Source organism: Hippocampus zosterae, chromosome 19 (genome assembly GCF_025434085.1).
Source record: "Hippocampus zosterae strain Florida chromosome 19, ASM2543408v3, whole genome shotgun sequence".
In the NCBI taxonomy this organism is placed as follows: Eukaryota; Metazoa; Chordata; class Actinopteri; order Syngnathiformes; family Syngnathidae; genus Hippocampus; species Hippocampus zosterae.
Window position 1 is genome coordinate 5,450,155 of NC_067469.1, and position 24,419 is coordinate 5,474,573.

At 44.2% G+C, this 24,419-nt stretch overlaps 1 protein-coding gene across 5 annotated transcripts in view; it reads right to left on the reverse strand.

Moving 5' to 3' along the window:
• The window catches only part of pak5 (p21 protein (Cdc42/Rac)-activated kinase 5), a 36,386-nt gene that overhangs the window by 1,405 nt on the left and 10,562 nt on the right, over window positions 1–24,419 (reverse strand). For 2 of the 5 annotated variants that reach the window (XM_052053535.1, XM_052053536.1), the window contains exons 2-11: window positions 23,086–23,309; window positions 21,934–21,972; window positions 11,324–12,160; window positions 8,676–8,885; window positions 8,447–8,573; window positions 7,925–8,079; window positions 7,575–7,708; window positions 5,068–5,194; window positions 4,834–4,959; window positions 4,607–4,741 (exon numbers count right to left, since the gene is read on the reverse strand). In XM_052053535.1, coding sequence (XP_051909495.1) covers window positions 4,607–4,741; window positions 4,834–4,959; window positions 5,068–5,194; window positions 7,575–7,708; window positions 7,925–8,079; window positions 8,447–8,573; window positions 8,676–8,885; window positions 11,324–12,160; window positions 21,934–21,972; window positions 23,086–23,289 — 2,094 coding nt within the window. In that variant the 5' untranslated portion in view covers window positions 23,290–23,309. Of the gene's footprint in view, window positions 1–4,606; window positions 4,742–4,833; window positions 4,960–5,067; window positions 5,195–7,574; window positions 7,709–7,924; window positions 8,080–8,446; window positions 8,574–8,675; window positions 8,886–11,323; window positions 12,161–21,933; window positions 21,973–23,085; window positions 23,310–23,895; window positions 23,969–24,133; window positions 24,239–24,419 lie in introns of those variants that run through there. The other 3 variants (XM_052053533.1, XM_052053534.1, XM_052053537.1) reach the window with 3 other exon arrangements.

A 24,419-nucleotide genomic window follows, 5' to 3' on the forward strand; every position in this document is an offset into this window, starting at 1 on the left:
CACTAGTGGTGTAGAGGTACACTTTCAGTCCAGGCAATGTGGGTTCAAACCTCGCTCAGTGATGTGAAAATGCAACACCAGGCACTTAGTTATTTTTCCTGGAAACCCTCGAAAGTACATGTCAAATACGCCTTTTAGTCCAAAAAACGCCCATGTAAACGAAGGCATTTTCTGGTGAAAAAAACGACCATGTATAGTAAGGTGTTTTTTGCCCGTAAAAACTGACATAGTATAGTAAGGCCTTTTTAGCCCGAAAAAAACTGCCATGTATAGTAAGGTGTTTTTAGCTCGAAAAAATCCGACATAGTATAGTAAGGCGTTTTTATCCCCCCCAAAAAACGACATAGTATAGTAAGGCGTTTTTAGCCGAAAAAAAACGACCATGTATAGTAAGGCGTTTTTAGCCGAAAAAAAACGACCATGTATAGTAAGGCGTTTTTAGCCCGAAAAAAACGGCCATGTATAGTAAGGCGTTTTTAGCCCCAAAAAAACGGCATAGTATAGTAAGCCGTTTTTAGCCCCCCCAAAAAACGACATAGTATGGTAAGGCGTTTTTAGCCCAAAAAAAACGACATAGTATAGTAAGGCGTTTTTAACCGGAAAAAACGACCATGTATAGTAAGCCGTTTTTAGCTGAAAAAAATGAAATAGTATATATGGTAAGGCGTTTTTAGCCCCGCAAAAAACGACATAGTATAGTAAGCCGTTTTTAGCCCCCCAAAAAAACGACAGTACAGTAAGGCGTTTTTAGCCGAAAAAAACCGACCATGTATAGTAAGGCGTTTTTAGCCCCAAAAAAACGGCATAGTATAGTAAGCCGTTTTTAGCCGAAAAAAACGACCATGTATAGTAAGGCGTTTTTAGCCTGAAAAAAAACGACATAGTATAGTAAGGCGTTTTTAGCCCCAAAAAACGACATAGTATGGTAAGGCGTTTTTAGCCCAAAAAAAACGACATAGTATAGTAAGGCGTTTTTAACCGGAAAAAACGACCATGTATAGTAAGGCGTTTTTAGCTGAAAAAAACGACCATGTATAGTAAGGTGTTTTTAGCCCCCCAAAAAAACGACAGTATGGTAAGGCGTTTTAGCTGAAAAAAACGACCGCTCAGTGACGTGTAAAAATGTAACACATTTTACTGGAAACCCTTGAAAGTGCACGTCAAATAGGCCTAAAGTGGAGGACAAGTCACAGTGACAGGTAGTGTAGCGGTATACACCCAGCTGTTTGGTCCAGTCAACCCCGGTTCAAATGCTGCTCAGATTTGTGTGAAAATACAACACGTAGTTACTTTTTCCTAGAAACCCTCAAAGGTGCATGTCAAAGACGCCGGTCGTGCGGAAATGAATACAGTTACTGGTGGTGTAGAGGAATACACCCTGGTGTTTGGTCCAGGCAACCCTGGTTCAAGACCTGCTCAGTTATGTGTGAAAATACAGCACTTAGTTACTTTTTCCTGTAAACCCTCAAAAGTGCATGTCAAATAGGCCTAAAGTGGAGGATAAGTCACAGTGACAGGTAGCGTAGAGCTATACACCCAGCTGTTTGGTCCAGGCAACCCAGGTTCAAACCCTGCTCAGATTTGTATGAAAATACAATACTTACTTTTTCCTGGAAACCCTCAAAGGTGCATGTCAAATACGTCTCTGGTGCAAAATAGATACAGTCACTGGTGGTGTAGAGATATACACCCCGGTGTTTGGTCCATGTAACCCCGGTTCAAACCCTGCTCAATTATGTGTGAAAATACAACACGTAGTTTTTCCTGGAAGACCTCGAGAGTGCACGTCAAACAGGCCTAAAGTTCAGGCGAAGTAACAGTCACAGGTAGTGTAGAGGTATACACCCAGCTGTTTGGGCCAGGCAACCCCGGTTCAAACCCACTCAAAAGTAATTAGTGAAAATACAATACTTGGTAATTTTTTCTTGAAAACCCTCGAAAGTACATGTCAGATAAGCCAATAGTGCAGAGCAAGTCACAGTCACTGGTAGTGTAGAGGTATACACGCAGGCTTTGCGTCCAGGGAGCACGGGTTCAAACCCTGTCCAGCTTTTAGCTCGAAAAAACGACCAAGTATAGTAAGGCGTTTTTAGCCGAAAAAAACGACCATGTATAGTAAGGCGTTTTTCGCCCCCAAAAAAAATGTATAGTAAGGCGTTTTTAGCCGAAAAAAAAGACCATGTATAGTAAGGCGTTTTTAGCCCCCCAGAAAATGACATAGTATAGTAAGGCGTTTTTAGCCCGAAAAAAAACCCGACAGTATAGTAAGGCGTTTTTAGCCCCCCAAAAAATGACATTGTATAGTAAGGCGATTTTAGCCGAAAAAAACGACCATGTATAGTAAGGCGTTTTTAGCCCCAAAAAAAACGACATAGTATAGTAAGGCGATTTTAGCCGAAAAAAACGACCATGTATAGTAAGGCGTTTTTAGCCCCAAAAAACCGACCATGTATAGTAAGGCGTTTTTAGCCGAAAAAAAATGACATAGTATAGTAAGGCGTTTTTAGCCCAAAAAAAACAACCATGTATAGTAAGGCGTTTTTAGCCGAAAAAAACGACCATGTATAGTAAGGCGTTTTTAGCCAAAAAAAATGACATAGTATAGTAAGGCGTTTTTAGCCCCAAAAAAACGACATAGTATAGTAAGGCGTTTTTAGCCCCCAAAAAACCGACATAGTATAGTAAGGCGTTTTTAGCCCGAAAAACCCCGACAGTATAGTAAGGCGTTTTTAGCCGAACAACATAGTATAGTAAGGCATTTTTAGCCCCCCAAAAAATGACATAGTATAGTAAGGCGATTTTAGCCGAAAAAAAAGACCATGTATAGTAAGGCGTTTTTAGCCCCAAAAAAACGACGTAGTATAGTAAGGCGTTTTTAGCCCCCCAAAAAACGACAGTATAGTAAGGCGTTTTTAGCCCCCCAAAAAACGACAGTATAGTAAGGCGTTTTTAGCTGAAAAAAACGACCATGTATAGTAAGGCGTTTTTAGCCCCCAAAAAAACGACATAGTATAGTAAGGCGTTTTTAGCCGAAAAAAAACGACCATGTATAGTAAGGCGTTTTTAGCCCCCCAAAAACGACATAGTATAGTAAGGCGCTTTTAACCGAAAAAAAACGACCATGTATAGTAAGGCGTTTTTAGCCCCAAAAAAACGACCATGTATAGTAAGGCGTTTTTAGCCCCAAAAAACCGACCATGTATAGTAAGCCGTTTTTAGCCGAAAAAAAATGACATAGTATAGTAAGGCGTTTTTAGCCCAAAAAAACCAACCATGTAGTAAGACGTTTTTAGCCCCAAAAAACGACATAGTATAGTAAGGCGTTTTTAGCCGAAAAAAACGACCGTAGTAAGGCATTTTTAGCCCGAAATTAAATGACCATGTATAGTAAGGCGTATTTAGCTGGAAAAAAACAACCATGTATAGTAAGGCGTTTTTCGCCCGTAAAAACCAACATAGTATAGTAAGAAAGAAAGTAATTACGGCTTAATTTGACACAACACGGGAAACCTCACCCGGCCCGGACACGGACAGGATTGACAGCTTTTTTTTTTCGGGCCAGAAACGCCTTACTATATACTATGTCATTTTTTTCGGGCTAAAAACGCCTTCCTATACATGGTTGTTTTTTTGGGGGGGCTAAAAACGCCTTATTATACATGGTCGTTTTTTTCGGGCTAAAAATGCCTTACTATACTATATCGGGTTTTTTCCGGGCTAAAAACGCCTTACTATACATGCCCGTTTTTTTCGGGCTAAAAACGCCCTACTATACTATGTCGTTTTTACGGGCAAAAAACGCCTTACTATACTATGACGTTTTTTTCGGGCTAAAAACGCCTTGCTATACATGGTCGTTTTTTCGGCTAAAAACGCCTTACTATCCTATGTCGTTTTATTTGGGCTAAAAACGCCTTACTATACATGGTCGGTTTTTTTCGAGCTAAAAACACCTTACTATAATATATCGTTTTTTTTCGGGCTAAAAACGGCTTACTCTACTATGTCGTTTTTTTCGGCTAAAAACGCCTTACTATACATGGTTGTTTTACTCGGGCTAAAAACGCCTTACTATACATTGTTGTTTTTTTCGAGCTAATTCGAAAAGTAGCTAATTCGAAATTCGAGCTAATAATTGTAATAATTCGATAATTCGAAAATAATTCGAGCTAATTCGAAAAATAAATCGAGCTAAAAACACCTTACTATACACGGTCGTCTTTTTTCGGGCTAAAAACGCCTTACTGTACTGTCGGTTTTTTTCGGGCTAAAAACGCCTTACTATACATGGTCATTTAATTTCGGGCTAAAAATGCCTTACTATACTATATCGGGGTTTTTTCGGGCCAGAAAAGCCTTACTATACATGGTTGTTTTTTTGGGGGGCTAAAAACGCCTTACTATACATGGTCGTTTTTGTATCATTTATTTGTACTTTTTAGTATTTGTTTGCAGCCGTCTTCGGGCAGTAGGCGGAGTCACCCTGAACTCATTGCCAGCCAATCGCAAATTAGCAACTGGGCTAGCTGTCCATTTAGCTCCTGGTATGCTGACAAACATTTCAGACATTACAAATTAACATTTGGTTCGGCTAGCTTACGCTCACCTTATGCAACTCTTTTAGTCGCGGAGGCAGGTTGTCACGTATCCTCCTCATGGCTTGCAAGGGGGGCTCGTTAAAGTACGGGGGCTCACCATCTACCATTTCAATCACCATGATGCCCAGCGACCACACATCTACCTGCACACGTGTTCACACACACACACACACGTCATGATAAATACAATCATGAAATAAAATCGATGATGTGGCAGAATCAGTATGTGTATTACCTCTGTTCCATAAGGCAGTCTGGAGATGACTTCCGGCGCCATCCAATATGGTGTCCCTACCAGTGACTTCCTCTTGGGCACCTCTTTGGACACTTGGGCACAAAAGCCAAAGTCGGACAGCTTGATCTGCGTGCACACGTCAAAAAGTTACCTGCTTGATTGGCTGATGAGTTTTTGACCTGTTTGATCAGAGTACACATCTCTGTTAAGGTGGTGACGCATGCATGTGTTTACCCGTCCATCGCTGGTGAGAAGGATGGAATCACTTTTGATGTCTCGGTGGATGACACCTTGCGTGTGAAGGTAGCACAGGGCACGCAGCACCGACAAGCACACCGTAGCAATCTGCTCCTCGTTCATCCTGTCACACGTGCGCATAAACACATATCATATGCAGTCGTACTGTGTACTATTTTAAATGGTTGTGAAATCTACGTAAAAGTTGGAGGTTGTATTTTCAGGGGTGATGCGCAGAGCAAGAGGTCCCAGATGGAGGTTCAGGTGCAGTGCGGCGCCTCACACACACACACGCACACACATTTACAGCTTTAATGAACCTACGCACACATGGCCAGCTGGCAACTATGTGTGCCTTCTGGTGTGGCACAACCCTTAAACTACTATTGGGTTTTTGTGTGTGTGCGCGCGCGTGTGTGTGAGATTCTGTGATAGCACTTGTGTCAAATACAAACACGTACACTCACTGACACAAATACACTCCCTCTGAAGTCAATGCGTCACACGTTTGCAACAAGACAAATGAGTCTTTAGTTAATGAACAGTCAGTGGATGTGTGTATACACACGCACACTGTATGAATGCTAAAATAAGCCAACCTTAGGTAAAAAAAAATTGTGCTAAAATAATTGAACTCAAGTGTTTATGCGTACCTTAGATGACTGTCAAGGTGTTCTAGCAGGATGCAATGGTTCTGGGCTGACGGAGGACTTGAATGGCCTCATTCGTAAATTCAAAGAAAGTACACATGCTGGATCTCACTTGACAGTGGTACTTATGGGTGGAGAGTTAGGACGTCAGATTGAATTTTTGAATGCACCTTTGTGCTTGTCTAAGCTCACTTTGCACTGGTGCAAAGCTAAGATGACTTGGTCTTCATCCTAAAATAAATCAACTGTCTCCGAGCTAAAATAACTTAAAGTGCACTTAGCTTCTTGTACTAAACTAAGCTCACTCTAATTTAGCGCAAAGCTCACTCTTTGTGCCATGATCATTTTTGTTGTTGTTGTTGGTGGTGGTGTTAAGATAACTCTGCTTTGATGCTCTCCTAAGCTAATTGGGTTTTGTTACTGATCTTACTCAGTCTAGAAGCATTTTAGTGAGTTTGCTGTAAAGGCTTTAAGCAACACTTGTGTGGTCGTCGTGACGACTTTAATTTCCATTGTATTATTTGAGGCTAAAAAGATCCTACAAGCATTCGTTTAATGATGTACAGCTAATTGAAATTTGAGTTGAAGAGGGGTTTTTTTTTTCATTTCCTTTATGAGGGGACATTACGTCAGCCGACTGTTCCTCAGCCAATCTTTTTATTAGCATGCACCAACAATCCACAGAAGTGATGGGAATTAAAGTACCAAAACAATCAGCGTGGAAACTCATTAACACAGGCAGACAATTAAGGGAAAGTTGGTGAGTTAAAAAAAAAAGTCTCAAATGTTGTGAAAGACTTCATTACAAACCATCTGTGTCATGTTCCTCCACTGCTCACGTGTCCTCTGTTTTAACTCCCTCCAGCCTCACAATTACATATTACATCTGTGGAGCCATTTGGAGTTACACTCCAGGTATATTTTACCATCAGCTAAACACACTAATATTTTTATAACCGTTCCTGTATACACAACATGTGATCACTTGTGAATAGAAAGGTGGTAAAAATCAATACAACTAAACCAGGGTTCCCACGGGTCCTTAAAGTTAATAAAAATCCATTAAAAAAAAGAAGCTGTAAAATTATGTTCTTCATTATTCTTAATTTTCAGGGAAAGCTCAAATCAATAAAAATCCTTAAACATTTACCTGTGGTGTTCATTTCATTTGTGTATGTCATTTTCCCCACCCTTCCAATTCATAGTTTTGTCATGCCTTCCTGGTTCCCGCTCTGCTTTTCCCGCTGATTCCGATCAGTTCCAATGATCATCACGTGATCATTTTCGGTCATTTCGGGCCAATTTGACATACGGTATGTCAAATAAAGGGCTTGTTGATTGCCCATAAAAATAAAGATGCAAGTGGAAGAGTGGGAGTGTGTGGAGTTTGCATGTTCTCCCCGGGCCTGCGTGGGTTTTCTCCGGGTGCTCCGGTTTCATCCCACGTCAAAAAAAAAAAAAAAACATGCGTGGCAGGCTGATTGAGCACTCTACATTGTCCCTAGGTGTGAGTGTGAGCGTGGATGGTTGTTCGTCTCTGTGTGCCCTGCGATTGGCTGGCAACCGATTCAGGGTGTCCCCCGCCTACTGCCCGGAGACAGCTGGGGTAGGCTCCAGCACCCCCCGCGACCCTAGTGAGGATCAAGCGGTTCGGAAGATGAATGAATGAATGAATGAATGACCTTTAAGGACCCGTTGGAACCCTGCAAACGACACTGGACTGGTTGTCAGAGAAGTACGTATATATATTGCACTGGCATCACTTAGCATCGCACATGCTCAAAATCACCTAAGTGGTGTTTCAAAGCACATTTGTTGTCTTTGATATGCGTATGTGTGTGTTTAGTTCTTTACCTGGTGTGTGTGACGATGTCAGTGAGCGCCCCTCCCTCCAGGAACTCCATGACCACCCACAGCTCGTCTCCCACCAGGTAGCTATTGTACATGTCCACTACGTTCTCATGGTGGTAGTCCCTCATGATAACTACCTACACACACACACACACACACACACACACGTCATTTAATATTAGCTCTTCATTGAAATGACTCTCTCTCTGAACAGATTCCGGAGTTTTAACCATAACAGGATTACATGTGCGGATTATGAGGATTACAATGAAACTAATTAGCTCCAGAATCAACACCCTCTGATGTGCGCATGCCGAGAACATGCGCGCGCACACACGCGGCGGTATTGGCACCTCATTGAAGAGCAGCTCCCTCCTCTGCTGCTTCCTCAGGTCCATCTTCTTGACAGCCACCTGTTTTCCACTGTTTTTCTCGTTGGCGATGCACACGATGCCTGTGGAGCCCTCACCGATCTTGATGAAGCTGTCCAGGTATTCACGGGGGTCACCTGATGACAGCGTCCAGACAACAAATTTTATTTAGAAGACAAATAAATCATCCTCTATGTGTCAATGTGTAAAAAAACTACAACAGAAAATGGCAAACAAATGGCCAATTTTCACAGATTTTAAAAGAGATGTATGAAAAAACAACCGGAATTAAATCCGATATAAAATCCCACAAAACAATTACGACACTGTGTTACACCGTGTTACAGTGGCTTACCATCATAAACGTCTATCATTTTTGATGACTAGTTAGGCCTACGTAACTTTATTCAAATGTTGGTCATTATCGTGACAATTGTAGAACAGAGTAATTTTGAGGAGCTACTTTGGTGAAAAAAAGTTTGAGAACGACCAACTACTAGTTACCTGGATTGACTACTAGCTGCAGTGCGGCTCGGAACTGCTCGTGCGACACTCTGGAGGGCTGAGTGTCAGAGCTGGAGCCCCACGAGGGAGGAGGGTACGCCCCCGGGGGGATGTAGGGTGACGATGGCTGGGAGTACGCCCCGCACAGTGGAAAAACATTGAGAAATAGCAAGATGGGAATTCAATCACGTGTTTTGCTTGTGGTGCTTAGCGTCTCTTGCTAGCCTACCTGTGGGGTGTATGGCGGGCTAGGCTGGGAGGGCGGATGGTGGTAGGGCGACGGCTTGTAATGGTGAAAGACGGGCGGGTAGGGCAGGTGTATGGGCGGGTAGCCGGGGGGCTTGGCGTGGTTCTGAGGTAGCTTGAGGGGCCCGCGGGGGTAGGTGTCTCCGGCCGTTGCGTGGGGGCTGCCGTCCCGCGACGGACGCTCGTAGTCACCCTGCGGGCGGTCATGCGGCAACTTCAGTCATGCACGCGGGCAATTACAAAAGACACCGAATCACACTCGCGTGAAGTAAAGCACTAAATACAGTTTATAAAGCTCAGTCATCGAGTTCACAATGAGATGTACAGGCCATTTTGATTGGGTTGGACACTTTTACTCAATCAACAAGCATGGGGCCCAACTTGGGATTCAAGGGAAACAACATTGGTGTCAATGAGGAACTAAATTCTCTGGTGGCATGTGGGCGCACGCACACGGACAGGACTGGAAGAGGAGGAGGATCATTCCTGACGTGTTAAGATGGTGTATAATTACATGGTGCGAACTTTTATAATCAATCACTCCATGCAGCCTGAGAAAGAGGTGCTCCACGCCACCCCCCCAATCCCAATCGAGCCTCCTTCCCACTGTATCGTTGTCTGGCTGGCTGTCAGCCAAAGGGGGTCTCCTGATCCATGTTGGTTAAACGCGCATTAATCTGAGTTTGGCAGGGTAATCAACAACCTAACTCAAGTGTGAAATTGAATTCGGTGGCGGAACACGGTCAAGCCCGCTTTTATGCTAAGGCTGCAAAAGAGAGAGGGGGGGGAAAGTGCCGCAACATCAATTTGTCACTGAGAGCTGCTGCAGAGAAAAGGGGGAGAAAAGAGAGAGGGAGTGTGTGTTTATTATTGTGCGAGAGAGGGGATAAATAAAGCTGGTGTGGGACTGTGTTGGTTACATCGAAGAAGTAAAAAAAGGCAGAGGGGGTTTGTTACAAGAAGAATGGCCCTGATTTCTGAGTGTTGGAGCGTGTTTTTTTTCCCCTCTCCCTACCCAGCGTTTTCCTTTCAGAATTCTGATTGTAATTTTCCCATTGCGGGACAAATAAAGGATATCTTAATTTGACAGAAAATAAGGTGAATAAAATTGTAAAAAAGAATCAGTCTTCATTCAACACAGTTATTATGTTCAAGGAAGTAGGAATATCCATCCCTTATGCCAAGTGCTCATCCTCAAGAGGGTCGCAGGGGTGCTGGAGTCAGGCAGTAGGCGTCGTACACCCTGAACAAAATTTTCCCACCCCGGCTTTAGCAAACGAATGAAAAAAAATGACCTCCCCCATTACTACTGCAGTCCAATCCTGCATTGCTTGCATTCTGCATTTCTTTTTCTATTTGGTGAAGCGTGGAGGTTAAAAACGCTTTTTCATCAAGGCGCCCTGGGATCCACATCAGCAAACCTACTGGACTCGTCGCTGTGTGGAGGGAGGAGAAGGAGGAGGAGGAGGAGGTACGGTAGTAGTGCCGCAGATGCCATCACGCTGCGCGGCTGCCTTAATGGAGCCCAGAGAGTGAGCATAAGGACCGAACCCCCCTCCTCCTCCTATTGCAGGTTGACTGCATCGCTACTTTCTGCCCGCACGGCAAGCGCTCCAAAATTGACAGTCCAAGCTCTATGCTGCAGTTCAGTTTGTAACAGGAAATCCTCATCTGAAGTGGGATGGCAGATAAGTCAAGTCACAGCATCTTTTATATGGTTTACAGACACAATGTAATGAGACAATGGATTCAACAACCGTAAATGACAACGGATAACTTTTTGTCTGGGTATTCATATTGATTTAAGAAAACTTGTATTCGGGTGTGTAGATAAATCATTCACCTTTTCTGGTGTCCAAATTTATTGTTGGCATGGGTAACACAGCGTCAGGTGAGACTTTAGAATCTGGCAGGAGTCATCGATTCCACCACTAGGTTAGATTTGTTCAATGAAAACTAATTGTGAAGTGAAGGGAATTGTACAGAAGGTTGCTTTACTCTATTACCAAGTTTCTACACAAAATCCTTTTTGGAGCGTCTTTCTCATTGTGATCTTACATAACAACCCCATTAAAATGGAACATATTATTACTTAAATGTAGTCTTGCTCTGGGACATCTCTATTCTTTTTGTCATATACTTCCCCTGTCCCCTTCTTTTGTTCCCCTTCGACTTCAAGTTCTGTCCGCTCTCCTCGTGTTCAGTGTGTCACGGCCCTGCCCTCGATGATTTAAGCGCTAATTGATCCGACTGCGGAGAAGGAATGAAAAGGTGTCTGTTAATGTCGGCAGGAAAGCCAGACAAATTAGTCTGGAAATAAAGCGTGAGTGTACTGAGAAACAAACTAAGGAGCTCACTGGACACTTCAATAGGTACACCTATACTTGTAGTTTAAGAGCTGCAGTATCATGGGAAATGTTTTTTTTTGTGGTATTTTTTAGCTATATATAATATCAATTTTGGCCAGTGGATGAGCTGTAGAAAATTGCAGCTGACTTGGGTCAGATGTGTATTACACCTTGAAGTGGATGAAAGTCATAATTCAGTTTTACGTGGGAACCACTATCCACTGTGCGGACAGTCTAAATATTCCGCGCTGTGCAAGCACATGAATAAACACACAGTGTTTACCTTGTTGATGGTCTGTGAGGCGGCGAGGCTCTCTGACAGGCGTGGGTAGGTGTATGAGCTGTATGGGTGGGCTTGGGCAGGGTTCTTGAAGGGACCACCCGCCACATAGGGGACATTGTGTTCCTGGAGACCGGACCCCGAGCGAGACCTCTGTCTGATGGCCGGCATGGGGCTGGTCTGCATCACGTATGAGCTCTTGGGCCTCTTGTCGTAGTCGTCCCGCATGCCACCGTAGCTCCACTCGCTGTCGGGGTAGTTGATCTGCTCGCTATGAAGGGAGGCACGGGACGGGGTTCCCACCGACGTGTCCCGGTAGTCCTGGCTGGACGAGCCGCCCACCGACGCCCGGTAGTAGCCACTGGAACCCACCCCGCTCCCCACCGTGGACGCCACCTCGTCGATGGAGCGCCCCTTGCTCTCCAGGTAGGTGTGGTAGTCTGGCGGGAGCTTGCCATAGTCCGACTTTTGGGGCATGGCGTCCGGGTAGAAGGGGCTGCGGATGTGGTGCGAATGGCCGTTGTGCTTGGTGAAGCGGTAATGGCGGCCCAGGGCCCATTCGCCGTCAGCAGAGAAGCCGGGCTTGTCCAGAGAGTAGTCCCGGCTCCCGGAGGTGTCCAGATCGCAAGAGTAGCGCGAGTAATAGTGGCCAAAGCCATTCTCCTCTGGGCCGCCGGCATGGGCGCCCGCTGAGGTCCTGGAGCCAGCGCCCGCCTGGTGAGCGCCCGGTGGACTCTCCTTTCGCAATGAATTGGAACGCGTCACAGAGATGTTGTCAAACTCCTCCAGCAGGCCATTGATGGATGCGTCTTTGGGGGGCCGGTTCCCCCGCACGATTGTCTACGAGAGGTGAAGGGGTGGGAGGGGAAGAAAAAACTTCAGTGACAAGAACCAAGAGGGGGTTGGCAGGATAATAAAGATGGGGGTGCATTCCGCTTCAGTTCAGCCATTCCAGTCTGAGAACTGAATGAATTGAAATTCATTAGGGGACACAATTTCAATTCTTTGACTTTAGAACAAGTATGACGTCAATCATCACTTGCAATGAAGAAACAAGCAATTCTCTAGCTGGATTTACATTACATGCTGCAAGTCATACAATTCAGTGCCGAATTTGTTCTTATAAGTGGTAAAATTCTGATATGAATACAATAATAAACAAACAAAAATATATTCCGAGATTGAAATCAACGTCCTCAAAGATACAAAACCTTGTACTGTGAGGCAGGCATGCTAACCATGAGGCTAAAAACAGATCTGGTGATGCGTAAACAGACAGATAGGATCTACCCCTTCAATGCAAACCTCTAACACTGGAATACTGGAATACTGTGAGCGCTGACTTGTAGGTCATATTTTCTAGATTGCCCCGATAAGCACCAAGCACATTCTTTTTGTCATTCTTTTCCATGGATGGAAGAGAAGAGGTAGGATGACATCGTCCAAATGTGGATAAAAACAGACCTGACGATGCGTAAACAGACAAATAGGAAATTTAAAAATGCGGCCATTTTGGCTATTTCCAGGCATCACTCAAGATTTTGCCTGACTGCTACACAAATACTAGACCCAAATTGCCATTCGTTTTGTCATATGGGTGGAGTATGTTGGCATGCTAGACTCACCAAAAAACATGTGACTCAATTTGAAAACTTAGCAAAAACATTTTTGTTGGCATGACTATCATGAGTAGATCCATTAAAAAAGTCTCCAAGACCAAAACTGCAAAAGAAGTACAAAGTAACACTGGGATACTGTGTTACTTTCAGTTTGAAGTCCATAGAAATATTGAGATTTTTACAAAATGTGAACTTTTTCAGGCTTCTATCATCCACCCAACACACACAAAAAAAAGCCTCAGCTTCAGATGCTAACAGGAAGCCAGCGGTGGATCTGAGCTGCTACTTTCCCTGCCCCATTTCCCTCGCAACAGATTAGCTTCATTTTCAGTGGGCGTACCGGGGGAGGCATTGTAGTAGTCGTGACATCGTGCGAATGCACACACACACACACGCGCGCGTATACACAAAGCAAGAGTGATTAGGGGTGCACGCATACATGTGCCTGGGTGCAGAGGCGGCTTAAACATCAGGGGTGCTTCTCATCCCCTCCTACCTCACGCTAAGCCCTTTACACGCCGCGGCCGCGGTGACTCACGACAAGCTGGTGCTGCACTAGTAGTGGATCACGACACAAAAGGCGTACTTTGGCGTGTAGGGAAAAGTATGAAGCGAATCCAGAGACAGGAGGCGCATTTGGAATTGTTGCATAAGGTACATAAGTTGTCAGGCAAAGGAAAATTTCCAGGGTAGGATTAAGCAATTAATCGATTTTAGCAATTGCTTCATTGGTCGGTTATTTTTAAATGCAATTTAAGCAGGTTCTGTAGTTCAAAGCTCACCCGCATTGACTGCCAACTTAGTGATCAGGTCACTTACTAGACCTCGGATCAAGGATCAATTTCACTGACAAAACATTTCTACTGGTTTTTAAAATATGCGGAATAAGCTACAAGATTAAGACACACAGAAGATTTAATATACAAAAGCCAGTTCAAACCGATAAAGGCACACATCAGCAAAAACCAGTTGTCAAATCTCTATCCATTTAAATATGACCATTCAAAATGACCACTATTTCTTTTTTTGCCTTTGATGTGGCACTTAAATCATTTATTCACATTTAAAATGTTAAAATGTCTATTTTGTGCGTCACACATGCAAATGTTCACTTTTAACCTTCCAACGTTCATGCTCATTTGATGCCTTTCGTATTCTTTTTTTTTTTTTGCACGTCAATATGGGTGACATGTCAGTGCTAACGCGTGAAAGCTCGGTGTTGTGCATGTATTAGAAGCCAGGCCGAATCTTTAATACAGCAGTGTATTTTAAATTGGTGGCAATCACAATGACGCGCATGAAAGCCGCTAAATTAGCTGTCAGCAGCAAATGCATACGTTTTGATTCCCCCTGAGGAAGAAAAACTGTGCACCTTTTTTTTAGTAGAAGGGTGGGTCAGAACTCAGCAACTTTTGCAGCCATGTAAAAACCACACGTTCCCAAACATTTCAAACTAAGGGGCTGAGGCATGCCGACGGCATTTTGAGTAGACCCATTTTGGTTTGCAATACACGGGACTGGGGCGTGGCGTGATTAATCTCAACGTCAGCCATCAGCAAATTCTTGGTTTGGACGGACTGTCACGCGTCTCTGTCATGCTCTTGTCACATGTGCTGAGGCAGAAAGGCGGCAAAGTGGCGATGTGCTGACACAACAATACATCTGTATGTCTTCAAACACCTACACCAGCCTCCACCTTTAACGCTCCGTACGCGCGCCGTTCATCCATCAGTGTCGACACGCATATCAGAATCTCCAGCTTCAATGCATGGGTATAAAGTATGCATTAACACAACAGTCAAGACCTTTGGGATCGTATGCGGGCTCATAACTCTGGAGGATTCAACATCTGATCACAAAGGAGATTGTACATCACCTACTATAAATGTGTTAATATATGACCACGGATGTCATTGCATGGGTCACAAAGAATCATGACTCTGCAATTTGAAACATCCAGTTGCTGTCAGGTACTGATTTTTTTTATTGATGTCAAGTCACTGAACTCCATTTCAATTTCCTTTGCAGCAAATTATGGAGAATAAAGGAAATGAGTGCTCCATATTTTGTCACAAAGACATTGAGGTTGTGATGCAGCATTTCCTTGGCGCCAAAATGCGGATAGGACAGGAGGCGCTTTTGTTTTTGATTAAACATAATTGCATGTTTGCCGAATATATGCTTTAGTCCAGCTGTAAGGAAAAACAAAACCGATGTTTAAATTGAGAAGGTGGTGGAGTCATTTGCTGTTCTTCATTTCGGCAGATATGAACAATAAAAATACAAACAGGAATGGTTGCCTTTGACATATTGCAATGACTCGAGGGGCTCATCTGCTCACATTTATTCACAATTTTTTAGCGCTACCTTTAGGCTAGTTGGGCTTTTTTTCAGCGCATACATATGCTTCAGACGATAAACCGTTGAAGTCACCTCTCTCTCTCCAAGCAAGATCCCCCTAAGAGTCCCCCCCCTGCTATGAGCTGCCTGGGTGCCGTGAACTGGAACACAAGGTGAAATGTCCGCTATATGCAGCGACTACATCAAGCTGAGCGGCTGCAAGATGGATTTTCTCAGGGACACAAATCTGTCATGATTTGGACAGATGCTGCAGTTTGTCCAACAAGCTGTACCTGACGGAAACAGCACAGAAGAGATCGCCTCCATCAAACTCGTTGCATTCTTACCCAGCCGGGTGATCTTAACATTTTGAATATCAAAAATAAGACCAAAAGCAGGTCATTTTGACATTATTACACATGTACCAATGATGTCGCCGACACAGAATCGGGGAACAAAGTCAACCGGCCTTCAGACAATTTTGCAGATCTCTGCGTGAAAGAAGTTTGCAATCATTTGTCAGGCCACATTGCAAAGGCGAGCAATATATATTTCTTGCGTTCGGACACGAACGGGGCAGACAATCAGCAGCCTCTCTCATTTTGCTACTTACCAGAATAATAAATTAATTGCCCGTTACGGGTCTGATGTGGCACTCTGCGTGAAAGTTGCTTTACATGCAGGCTAACTCAATTTAATATAGCTGCTTATCAATATCTACATGTGGAGACATGGATGGTGGCTGCTCGGAAGGCAGAAACAGCCCAGTGTTGACGGGGAGAGAGAAAGTTAATTGTGTCACTAAAGTGTGCGGGATCGCGCCTGGAAATCTTCCCATTAATTTGAATTAGAGGGCTTATAGGGACGAGCCTCGCCAGAAATCGCCCCCTGTACGCCAAGTGTAACCCTACCCACCCACCCCTCCGCTCCCTCTATACGTCCTTACGCCAGCGTGAGTCGGGTCGTGCTCGCCGTTGGCTCTGACAGCGGCCATATTTCACTGGTGTGCCGCGTTGGCCTGTCCTTTAGAGATAAGCTGTAATAGATCTACTCACCATGGCCTGTTCAAGTTAAGTACAGCAGAGAGGGAGAAGAGGAGTAGGATGGGAAGAAATGAGAGGGGGATGGGGGGGGCAGGAGAAAGGAAAGGATAGGACAGGAAACGACAAGGAAGATGGCAGGAAAGGAAATGAGAGTGGAGTAATGACAAAAAGAAAAGGATGGAGGAATGGAAATTGCAAAGATGTGAGGAGAAAGGAACATAAAAGAAAAGGAAAGTACAGCACTTAACAGGACAAGAAAGGAAAGTGGGGAAAGAATGAAGAGGGAAAAAAGGAAAGGACAAGACAGCGAAGTCAAGGAATGTCATGATAGGACAAGAATCGAAAGTATGGATCAGGACAGGACAAGAGAGGAAAAAAAGGAAGGGGGTAAAAATGAAAAGAAAGGATCATACACGGTGGAAAAAAGGAGTACAGGACAAAACGGGCTGGAGAAGGAAGAAGACAGGACACGAAATGAGCAGGGAGTTGACAGTAAAGAAACGAGAGTGAAAGAATGACAAACGAAATGAGAAAATGAGAGGGAAACTTCAGGAAAATCAACAAGGGCGGAAATGTAAAGGAGAAGGGAATGTAAAAGGAAAGGAACATGACAGAACAAGGAAAAAAAGAAAGGGAAAATAGGAAGAGAGTGGGAGTGGATAATACGAAAAATACGAAGAAGGAAATCTAATGTGACAAATGACACAACAAGGAAGGATAAAATGAGGAAAAAGAAAGTCAACTTTCTCGGAGAAAGAAAAGAAACACGTACGGGGAGGAGGCGGCTGCATGACAAATGAGGCTCATTGGGAGATAAGGGGGGATTAACCTTGCTGGTAATGAAGGCGGGCATAATTAATGAGCGTGTGCTTCTGCTGACTCCTGGAGGGTGGATGCTCAGCGGACAGCAGCATCTACAGGCGGCAGGACCAGGGACACTAAAAAGTAGACGTCTGGAGGAGGGGGTGGCGCTTCATTGCATCGGCCAGCCTGGGACTGATATTACATGTCACTAGACAATTACTGATTTGATGCTTTACCGTGGTTTTAAAAAGTCAAGGTTTCAAGAACCACTAATACTGTGTCACCGGTAATGAGGTCTTGTTTGTCTTTTGTTTTTTGAGGGGATTTCTAAGCTGTGCACAATATGATTGGCTGCTTGCAGAGCTGAGTAAGTGAGCAGCCTCTCTGAAGTTCCTGTCAACATCACACAGGGGAGGGGTGAGTAGTTACACACTGATGTAGAGGAGGGAGCACAACGAAAGACACTGCAAATACAGAATCCTTTATCTCAATGTGCATGGTCCTAAAAAGGGGGTTCGGGGGGGGGGGGTGCCAGAGGTACTAGTTAGCCCCAAGAGCATCATGAGTAGCCCACGGGTCTGTTCTAGAAAAAAAAGGCTCACCAGTTAACCTTGATGTCGTTGTGATTTATGGTGTTGTGTTGGAAACCTGGCAGGCACGCAACACGCCGAGTGTAGCAATGCAGATAAGTATCTCTGCTCCTTGTTCACACACACATATGAAGCACATCACCTTGGCTACAGGCACACGTGCGTACACATTCCCACCATTCATTATCAACACAACAAGAACAACAACGTATCACATCTTGAATTTAGCAGGATCATATGGTGCATCGCTAAGCCGGAGTTAAGATTTTTTGGAGGACATGGGGAAATATTTTCAAAATGTTGTCTTTGGTAGTATTTTCAAGAGGTTTGGGAAACTCTTCTCTTGGGGGTGCTGGGGGGGATCTGTAGAGCTGTACTTAACTGACTGGGAAAAAAATGCAGCAAAGGAGCAAAAATAGTTGGACAAAATGCAACTGAGTGTCTTAGCCTCTGACGTCCTCTGCTGGGTGTTGCCAGTTCATGCAACACGCCAAGTTACAATGATTCTGTAACCCGTGGTAAGAGAACCATGAGTGGGAGGCGAGCGCCCTCCTTGCGGTACGCCAAGAAATCACTTAATTAAATGTACAAATTGCATCATGTGGCTTCAAAAAGTCAGGATGGTTTTGTACAGTTTAAACTAAAATAATATTTTAAGTATTTTTCTGAACTTTTTTCCGGAGTTGTTTCATTACTTTCATTTTTTCAATTTTTTTCTCTTAAACACACAAATTAGGACTGTAATAAAGCACAGTGCAGTACAGTACTGTATTCCGACTTGTCACTGTTTTAAAAAATGTAGTTCACTATTCAGCCACACGAGGGTGGCATAAGACCGCATTTTGAGCGTTGAACGACTGACATTAGCTTGTACTTGTAATTGCCTTCATTATCAAATTCCTATTCTGCAAGGCTATTACACCTGTACCATTTCGATGCACAAATTGTTGTCTACTTTTAATTAACTGTGTGGAAGTGCTTCCAAAAATTGCAACTCAATAAATCATTCAATAAGGCGGTGAAGGTAAATTCGCTGGCATTTTGAAAACCGTTCTGGCAAAGCACGCAAGAGGTTGGTAGAAGTCAGCAATCAACAGAATGACAACAGTGAGGGAATGGATCAATGGGATCTACTCCAGCTCCCTACCCCAGAAAGACAAAAGCCTCTCACTCTCTTTTTCCATCAGCAGCTATTCTGCTTCAAGTGAATTCCTACAAACACTAACTTAATCCCACATCAATTCAGACTGGGCTTGGTTCGATTGGACTTGAAATTAAAGGCGTATTGATCAGCAACAGTAGCGCCACTGAATGAATGGCACAGCCAATGATGAGGAGGATGATGAAAATGTGTCAATGCCATTATTACTTTGCCGTACGAATGAAAGGGTTACTATATAGTGGAGAAGGCCATTACAATCCAACCAAGTATCCACATTCATTCTTAACTTGTGCTTTCTGTCTTTGTGGCCATCCGCTTCTTCCTTGACAAACACCTCATGCTTTTGTGGTGCAACAGAAAGGAAAATGGTAGCCTATACTGTAATTGGAAGCTCAAACCCTGACATCTCTAAAGAGCACAGAACCACCAAAAATAGAAGGTCACAGTCAAATGTGTGACCTCAAGCAGCATCGGCTCTTCCACCAGAAAGATCTCACTTTCTAAATCAGTAAAAGCTGACGTTTGGTCTCAACCGAAATCCCACCTGTTGTAGTGTCCCCTCCATCTGGCTGGACTCCGGCCTAACGTCAGGTCCTTCAAAGCCCCTCGTTTGTCTGGCCTCAGTGGCTCCTTGCCCCCCTGCCATGATTGATACCGTTGGCCCCCAGCTGGAGACCCTCTAGCGTCTGAGCAGTGTCACGATCAGGTTTCCTCTAAAAGCGTGGGTGGGTGCAGCAGGGCATTGGGCTGACATTTACAACTTAGCGGGTATCACGTGCCGCCATTTTGACATTGATGCCCTACTGCCCCCTTACGAATGTCCAAGGTATTAAACCTCCCGATGAGCCGATTTATTATATATATATTTTTTTTTTGGGGGGGGGGGGCATTAAAATGGCAACATTGTGTTACAAAACAATTCTCCATGCGCCATCTGTTCACAATCCACCTCTTCCAGGATGATGTAAGGCTTAATGTTGAGCTTCCTGAAAATATCCACAGAGATTTCTACTCCCACACTACCCCACAGTGTATGCAGTTTACGGAGACGTGTGTGCGTGTAGTGGTGGTGGGCGGGGTAGCTCCATGGAGACGGAATAAAAAATAAATGTGAAAAAGTGTATAAAAGATCTCAGAGCAATGATGGTTTCATTTTTGTCCATTTTATGTCTCTAAAATGAATTATTTGATTTTATTCAATGAAGGGCAAGGTTGTCTTGTGGTTAGCAAGTCTGCCTTGACTGTTCCGAGGTTTGCGGTATGAATCTCGGCAAATGGTTGTTTGTCTATCCACTTCATTCCTGGGGCCTTTGATGTCAAAAAGATTATGGGCACAACTTTATGTGCGACACCGGAAGTAGCAGTGAGCCATTAGTTATTCGCGGTCTTCATTTCCTGCAGTGGTTTGTTTGAACGTTTTTTTGTTTCCTTGTCTAAACGATTATCAGCTTTGTTGCGAAGTACAAGTTGAATCTGTGGCAACGAGAGCAATGTTTTTCCACATGCACCACAGATAAAGAATGCTGCTGTGCGAATGCACCTCCTACCCAGGGATGACAAACACCGAAGGATTAGGCTGAAAATCATCAACTGAAGGAGCACAGAAACTTCATGCATGCGCTCCTTTCATTCTGTGGTATTTTTGCTGAATGTTTCTTCCGAATATTTTTGTCATACGGTAATCTATTTGCTGAGGATCGGGACTGAGGCTTCCCGCAAAACGGCGAGTAGACTGTCGAGACCGCTGCAAACCGAAGGACTTCCTGCAATCAAGTCACCACAAATGCTACGAGAGCAAACCGCTCACTTTCTCCACATCTTCCGTCTACTGTGAAAGTAGCCCCGGGTAGCCTAAGCAAGCTGCAAGGACGAGACAAAACGCGCTCACATCAACATACATGCTAACGTTCATGTGAACGAACAAGGAGGCAAACACACACCATAATCACTGTAAATAAGCCCCTCGGAGGGTGTGAAAGTCGAGGTGCAACATGAGACGATTTTCATTACTCAGGCGTTAACACGCACACGCACGCAGACACTGGAATTCAAAGCTCAACGTGCCGTTACTGAGACGGCCATGTTGAAGACATGCTGCTGTGGGGATGCGTTAACCCACACTTGTGGATTAGCCTTTGCGATGATGATGGCGGCGAGGAGGCCGGAAGCAATACTGATGCTCCAGTGGAGATGAACAGGCTGACAAGTAGGCTACAGGCCTCACACACAAACCATGAGACAACCAGTGGAAGTGCAGTGGTGCTAGAAGACGTTACTGCGGCGCAATGGCGTGGACGACTTCTCGACGAGACACTGCACTCTCAGACGCACGCACGGACACTACAATACAGTAATCAATACTCCATCACGGGTGTAACATTCAAGAGCACCCACACTGTGGGTGAAATCCATGTCAACACAGCAGAATGATCTTTCAAGAGGCACTTTGCAGCGATCATTATTTTCATTATTAGCATGATCATAATCAACATCAGGAGGGGGATCATGAGAACATGCTGCTATAGCTCGTCAAGTGGTTCCTTGGGGGGAGGGCAGTGAGGGTTTTTGGGAAGTGTTGGAACTCATGCAGAAGAGTGGAAATGAGTTCTAAAGCCCGTATCTCACTGAGCGGCAGAGGTTTGCAAGTGGGTGCGCACGGGTCAAATGTTCATTCAAGGTCACAAACGGTCACAAAGACGTCCGCTTTAAATGGTCTCAAGCCGTTTCTCTTGTCGCAAAGAAATTTTGAATACGTTCAGAATTTGATGGTGATAAGGAAAACTTTGCAACCATTAAAACTGTTTGGGAATGTCGAGCGAACGTCTTTGCAACTCCCTTCGCCGCTCAGTGTACTAATACAAGACTTGGCAGAGCAATGTAGTTATGTCATGTGTGGAGTCATTTTGCCACTTCCCGCCCCCACCTGGATGCATGGTAGCAGCAGGCAGCGGTGAGGAGGTGCAGAAAAAAACTCAGTGGTGGGGGTGGGGGTGGGTGCAAAGTAAGGGGGAGAAGAATGGTGAGGGTGTGGACAGACGGGTAGAGGGAGTCATACTTTGGGCGTTTCGGACAGCCGGACCTTCTTGGGAGATATCTGTGAAGAGAGCAAGACAATTACTTTCTTGTTCCCCCCTCTTCAGAGATATTTCCTGTGGCATATTGCTGTTCTTGGTTGTGGCCATTTCACTTGTGTGGCTAACAAGCTGAGATGCTAATAACTGTGTGCACTCCAAACAGCACGAGAGTAAGTCATTCATCGTGAGAGTTAAGGCAGACTTGATTCACACCCCACATCGGATCAATGACGGACAGTGTAGGTGGAAATCGGGGGGGTGTCAAGAATACAAGTTGGGGGCTCAGGCCGTTTCAAATTTACTGAAACGTCTTTAAGAGCATTAGTGTGGAAGCCAATGAACAACAACACAACAGAGGAGACACTCAGAAGGGTCAGGGATGAGGAGACACAAAGAAAATGGAGACTTGCATTGATGTTAATGAAAAATATTCTTGTTTGAACAAATTACAAATTTAAATCCTGCATTAAGCATATTTTCCTCGTTCTTTTTTTGCCACTGAGTCATGTTTTTGCAGCCATCTGCTAAGTCAGTTTACTCAACAAGTCATGTTTGAGTGTCACTTACTCCCCCCAAAAATGTAGGTCTGCTCTATTTTTACAACAACAATAAGCATCAGCTGTGAGCGGCATTTGTTCTTTATCTCTTTGATTCTCTGCTGCTCAGATCTCTGATGCTTTGTTCATGATTTTTTAGGCGCCACACCACTGGGGTGAGTAGGAGGCGGGGGGTCTTTTTAGATGAGCTTAATGAAAGGGGCTACAATTGGGGATCACTTAAAACACGACAAGTTAGGAGTGAGCTTCGGATGTTCAACATCAAAACCGTGTTCACGGGTTTCTTCTATAAATGCACGTTCAACGCAGCACACTAGGATGTGATTATTAGATGGCATATTAAGAGTGATGTAATGGTGCGAGATGGCCAGATGGTATTGGAGAAGACAAAGGAACAAGTGTCGGATGGAGTGGTGTGAAGCAGACATGCTCGAGTGAAAATGTATCCTTTAAAGAAAAATAAACATTAGAATCACAGGAATGAATCTGAAAAAAAAGCCAAACTGGAGGAATAAGCGGGTTCAGAACTTTAGGAAATGTTCATGTATGGTTGGATCCATGCACCCTCACTCTTACCTTCATGGGTGCAAGCTGGATGGGGGTGATGTAGGAGGGGTCCACCATGGGCTTTGGCCGGTTGGCGGTGTCGGCCAGGAGGCTCTGCCATTGCTGCGGCAGCCCCGTGAACCTCTGCTCCCGTGGATCGAAGCCCGTGTGGACCCGGTGCTCGAAATTGGATGGGGCCGAGATCTCCAGCCGTTTCTTCTTCTTACCGAACATGCTGGAAAGCCCTGACAAACCTGAAGAAAAATGAGGACAAATCACATTACTTGTTGCTAGATCTGATGTCACTTTTCATCGAACTGTCGCATGATTTGCTAATGCTATCCCCCCGCTGACAGTTTTCAGCATTGTCTCATGTCTCTTGACAGCTATTTGCTCTTCAAACGTATGATGCTAGCTTCAATGTTAAGTAGCAATTATGATTCATTTTGTAAAATCTGCCTCGCTTGGACCAGTTAGTGACACAGTAACTAAATTAAATGTGTTATGTATTCTACAGTCGAGTCTCACAATGATGCAAGACAGAAAGGAGGCAGGAACAAGCACAAGTGTCTGAACATGCCAGAAAATAACAAGTCCAGTTTGGTTATGTAATTTAAACAGCAGAGGAAAAAAAATGAACTCCTTCCTCTGTGGTGGAACGAAATGTCAGACAAATGGTGCCAACTTGGGATTTTATTGCTTGCATTGGGACTCAGAGTGTCCTATGAGAGTCACATGAAATGCGTGGTGTCCCTGGGACAAAATGTCATGACGTTCACTGTGAAAGGAGCTCATTGTTTTTCTCTTTGTAGGAGCCATTGTTGCCACAGTCATACTTACAGCACCCGGATTTTTCCTTATCCGAGTCTGCAATGGCGCGCAACATATTACTCGCTAGCGCCACCTGGAAAGCCTGAAATATTTGTTCACTGTCATTAAAATGTGCTGGCAAGTTAATCCTTATCAGATGACAAAAAAAAAAGTGTCATAAAGCAAAGTGACCCATTTGGCTTCAGAGAGATCCAGCAAATTTGTGTGCATCACAATAGAAGATCGAGCATTTGTGGCACCTACCCACCTGCGTTACAGCTTTGAACATTTCCAGGTCAACTCCGTCAAACCCATTTTGTGTGTGTGATTTTCACGCAGGTCAGCGACACAAGAAAATGGAAGCCTCGCAAGTCTGAAAAAGGCAATTGTTGGAGGACTTGCTTGGGAAACATTCAGCACCAACAATAGGAAATCTTAAACAAGCTCACAAATCATGCAAGCCAAGTGAATGTCACTGCTAAGGTTTTAAATTGAGGACTAAAAAAAGTGTAAATTCTCATTTATGTTTTACATAAATTGAGCGACGCACACAC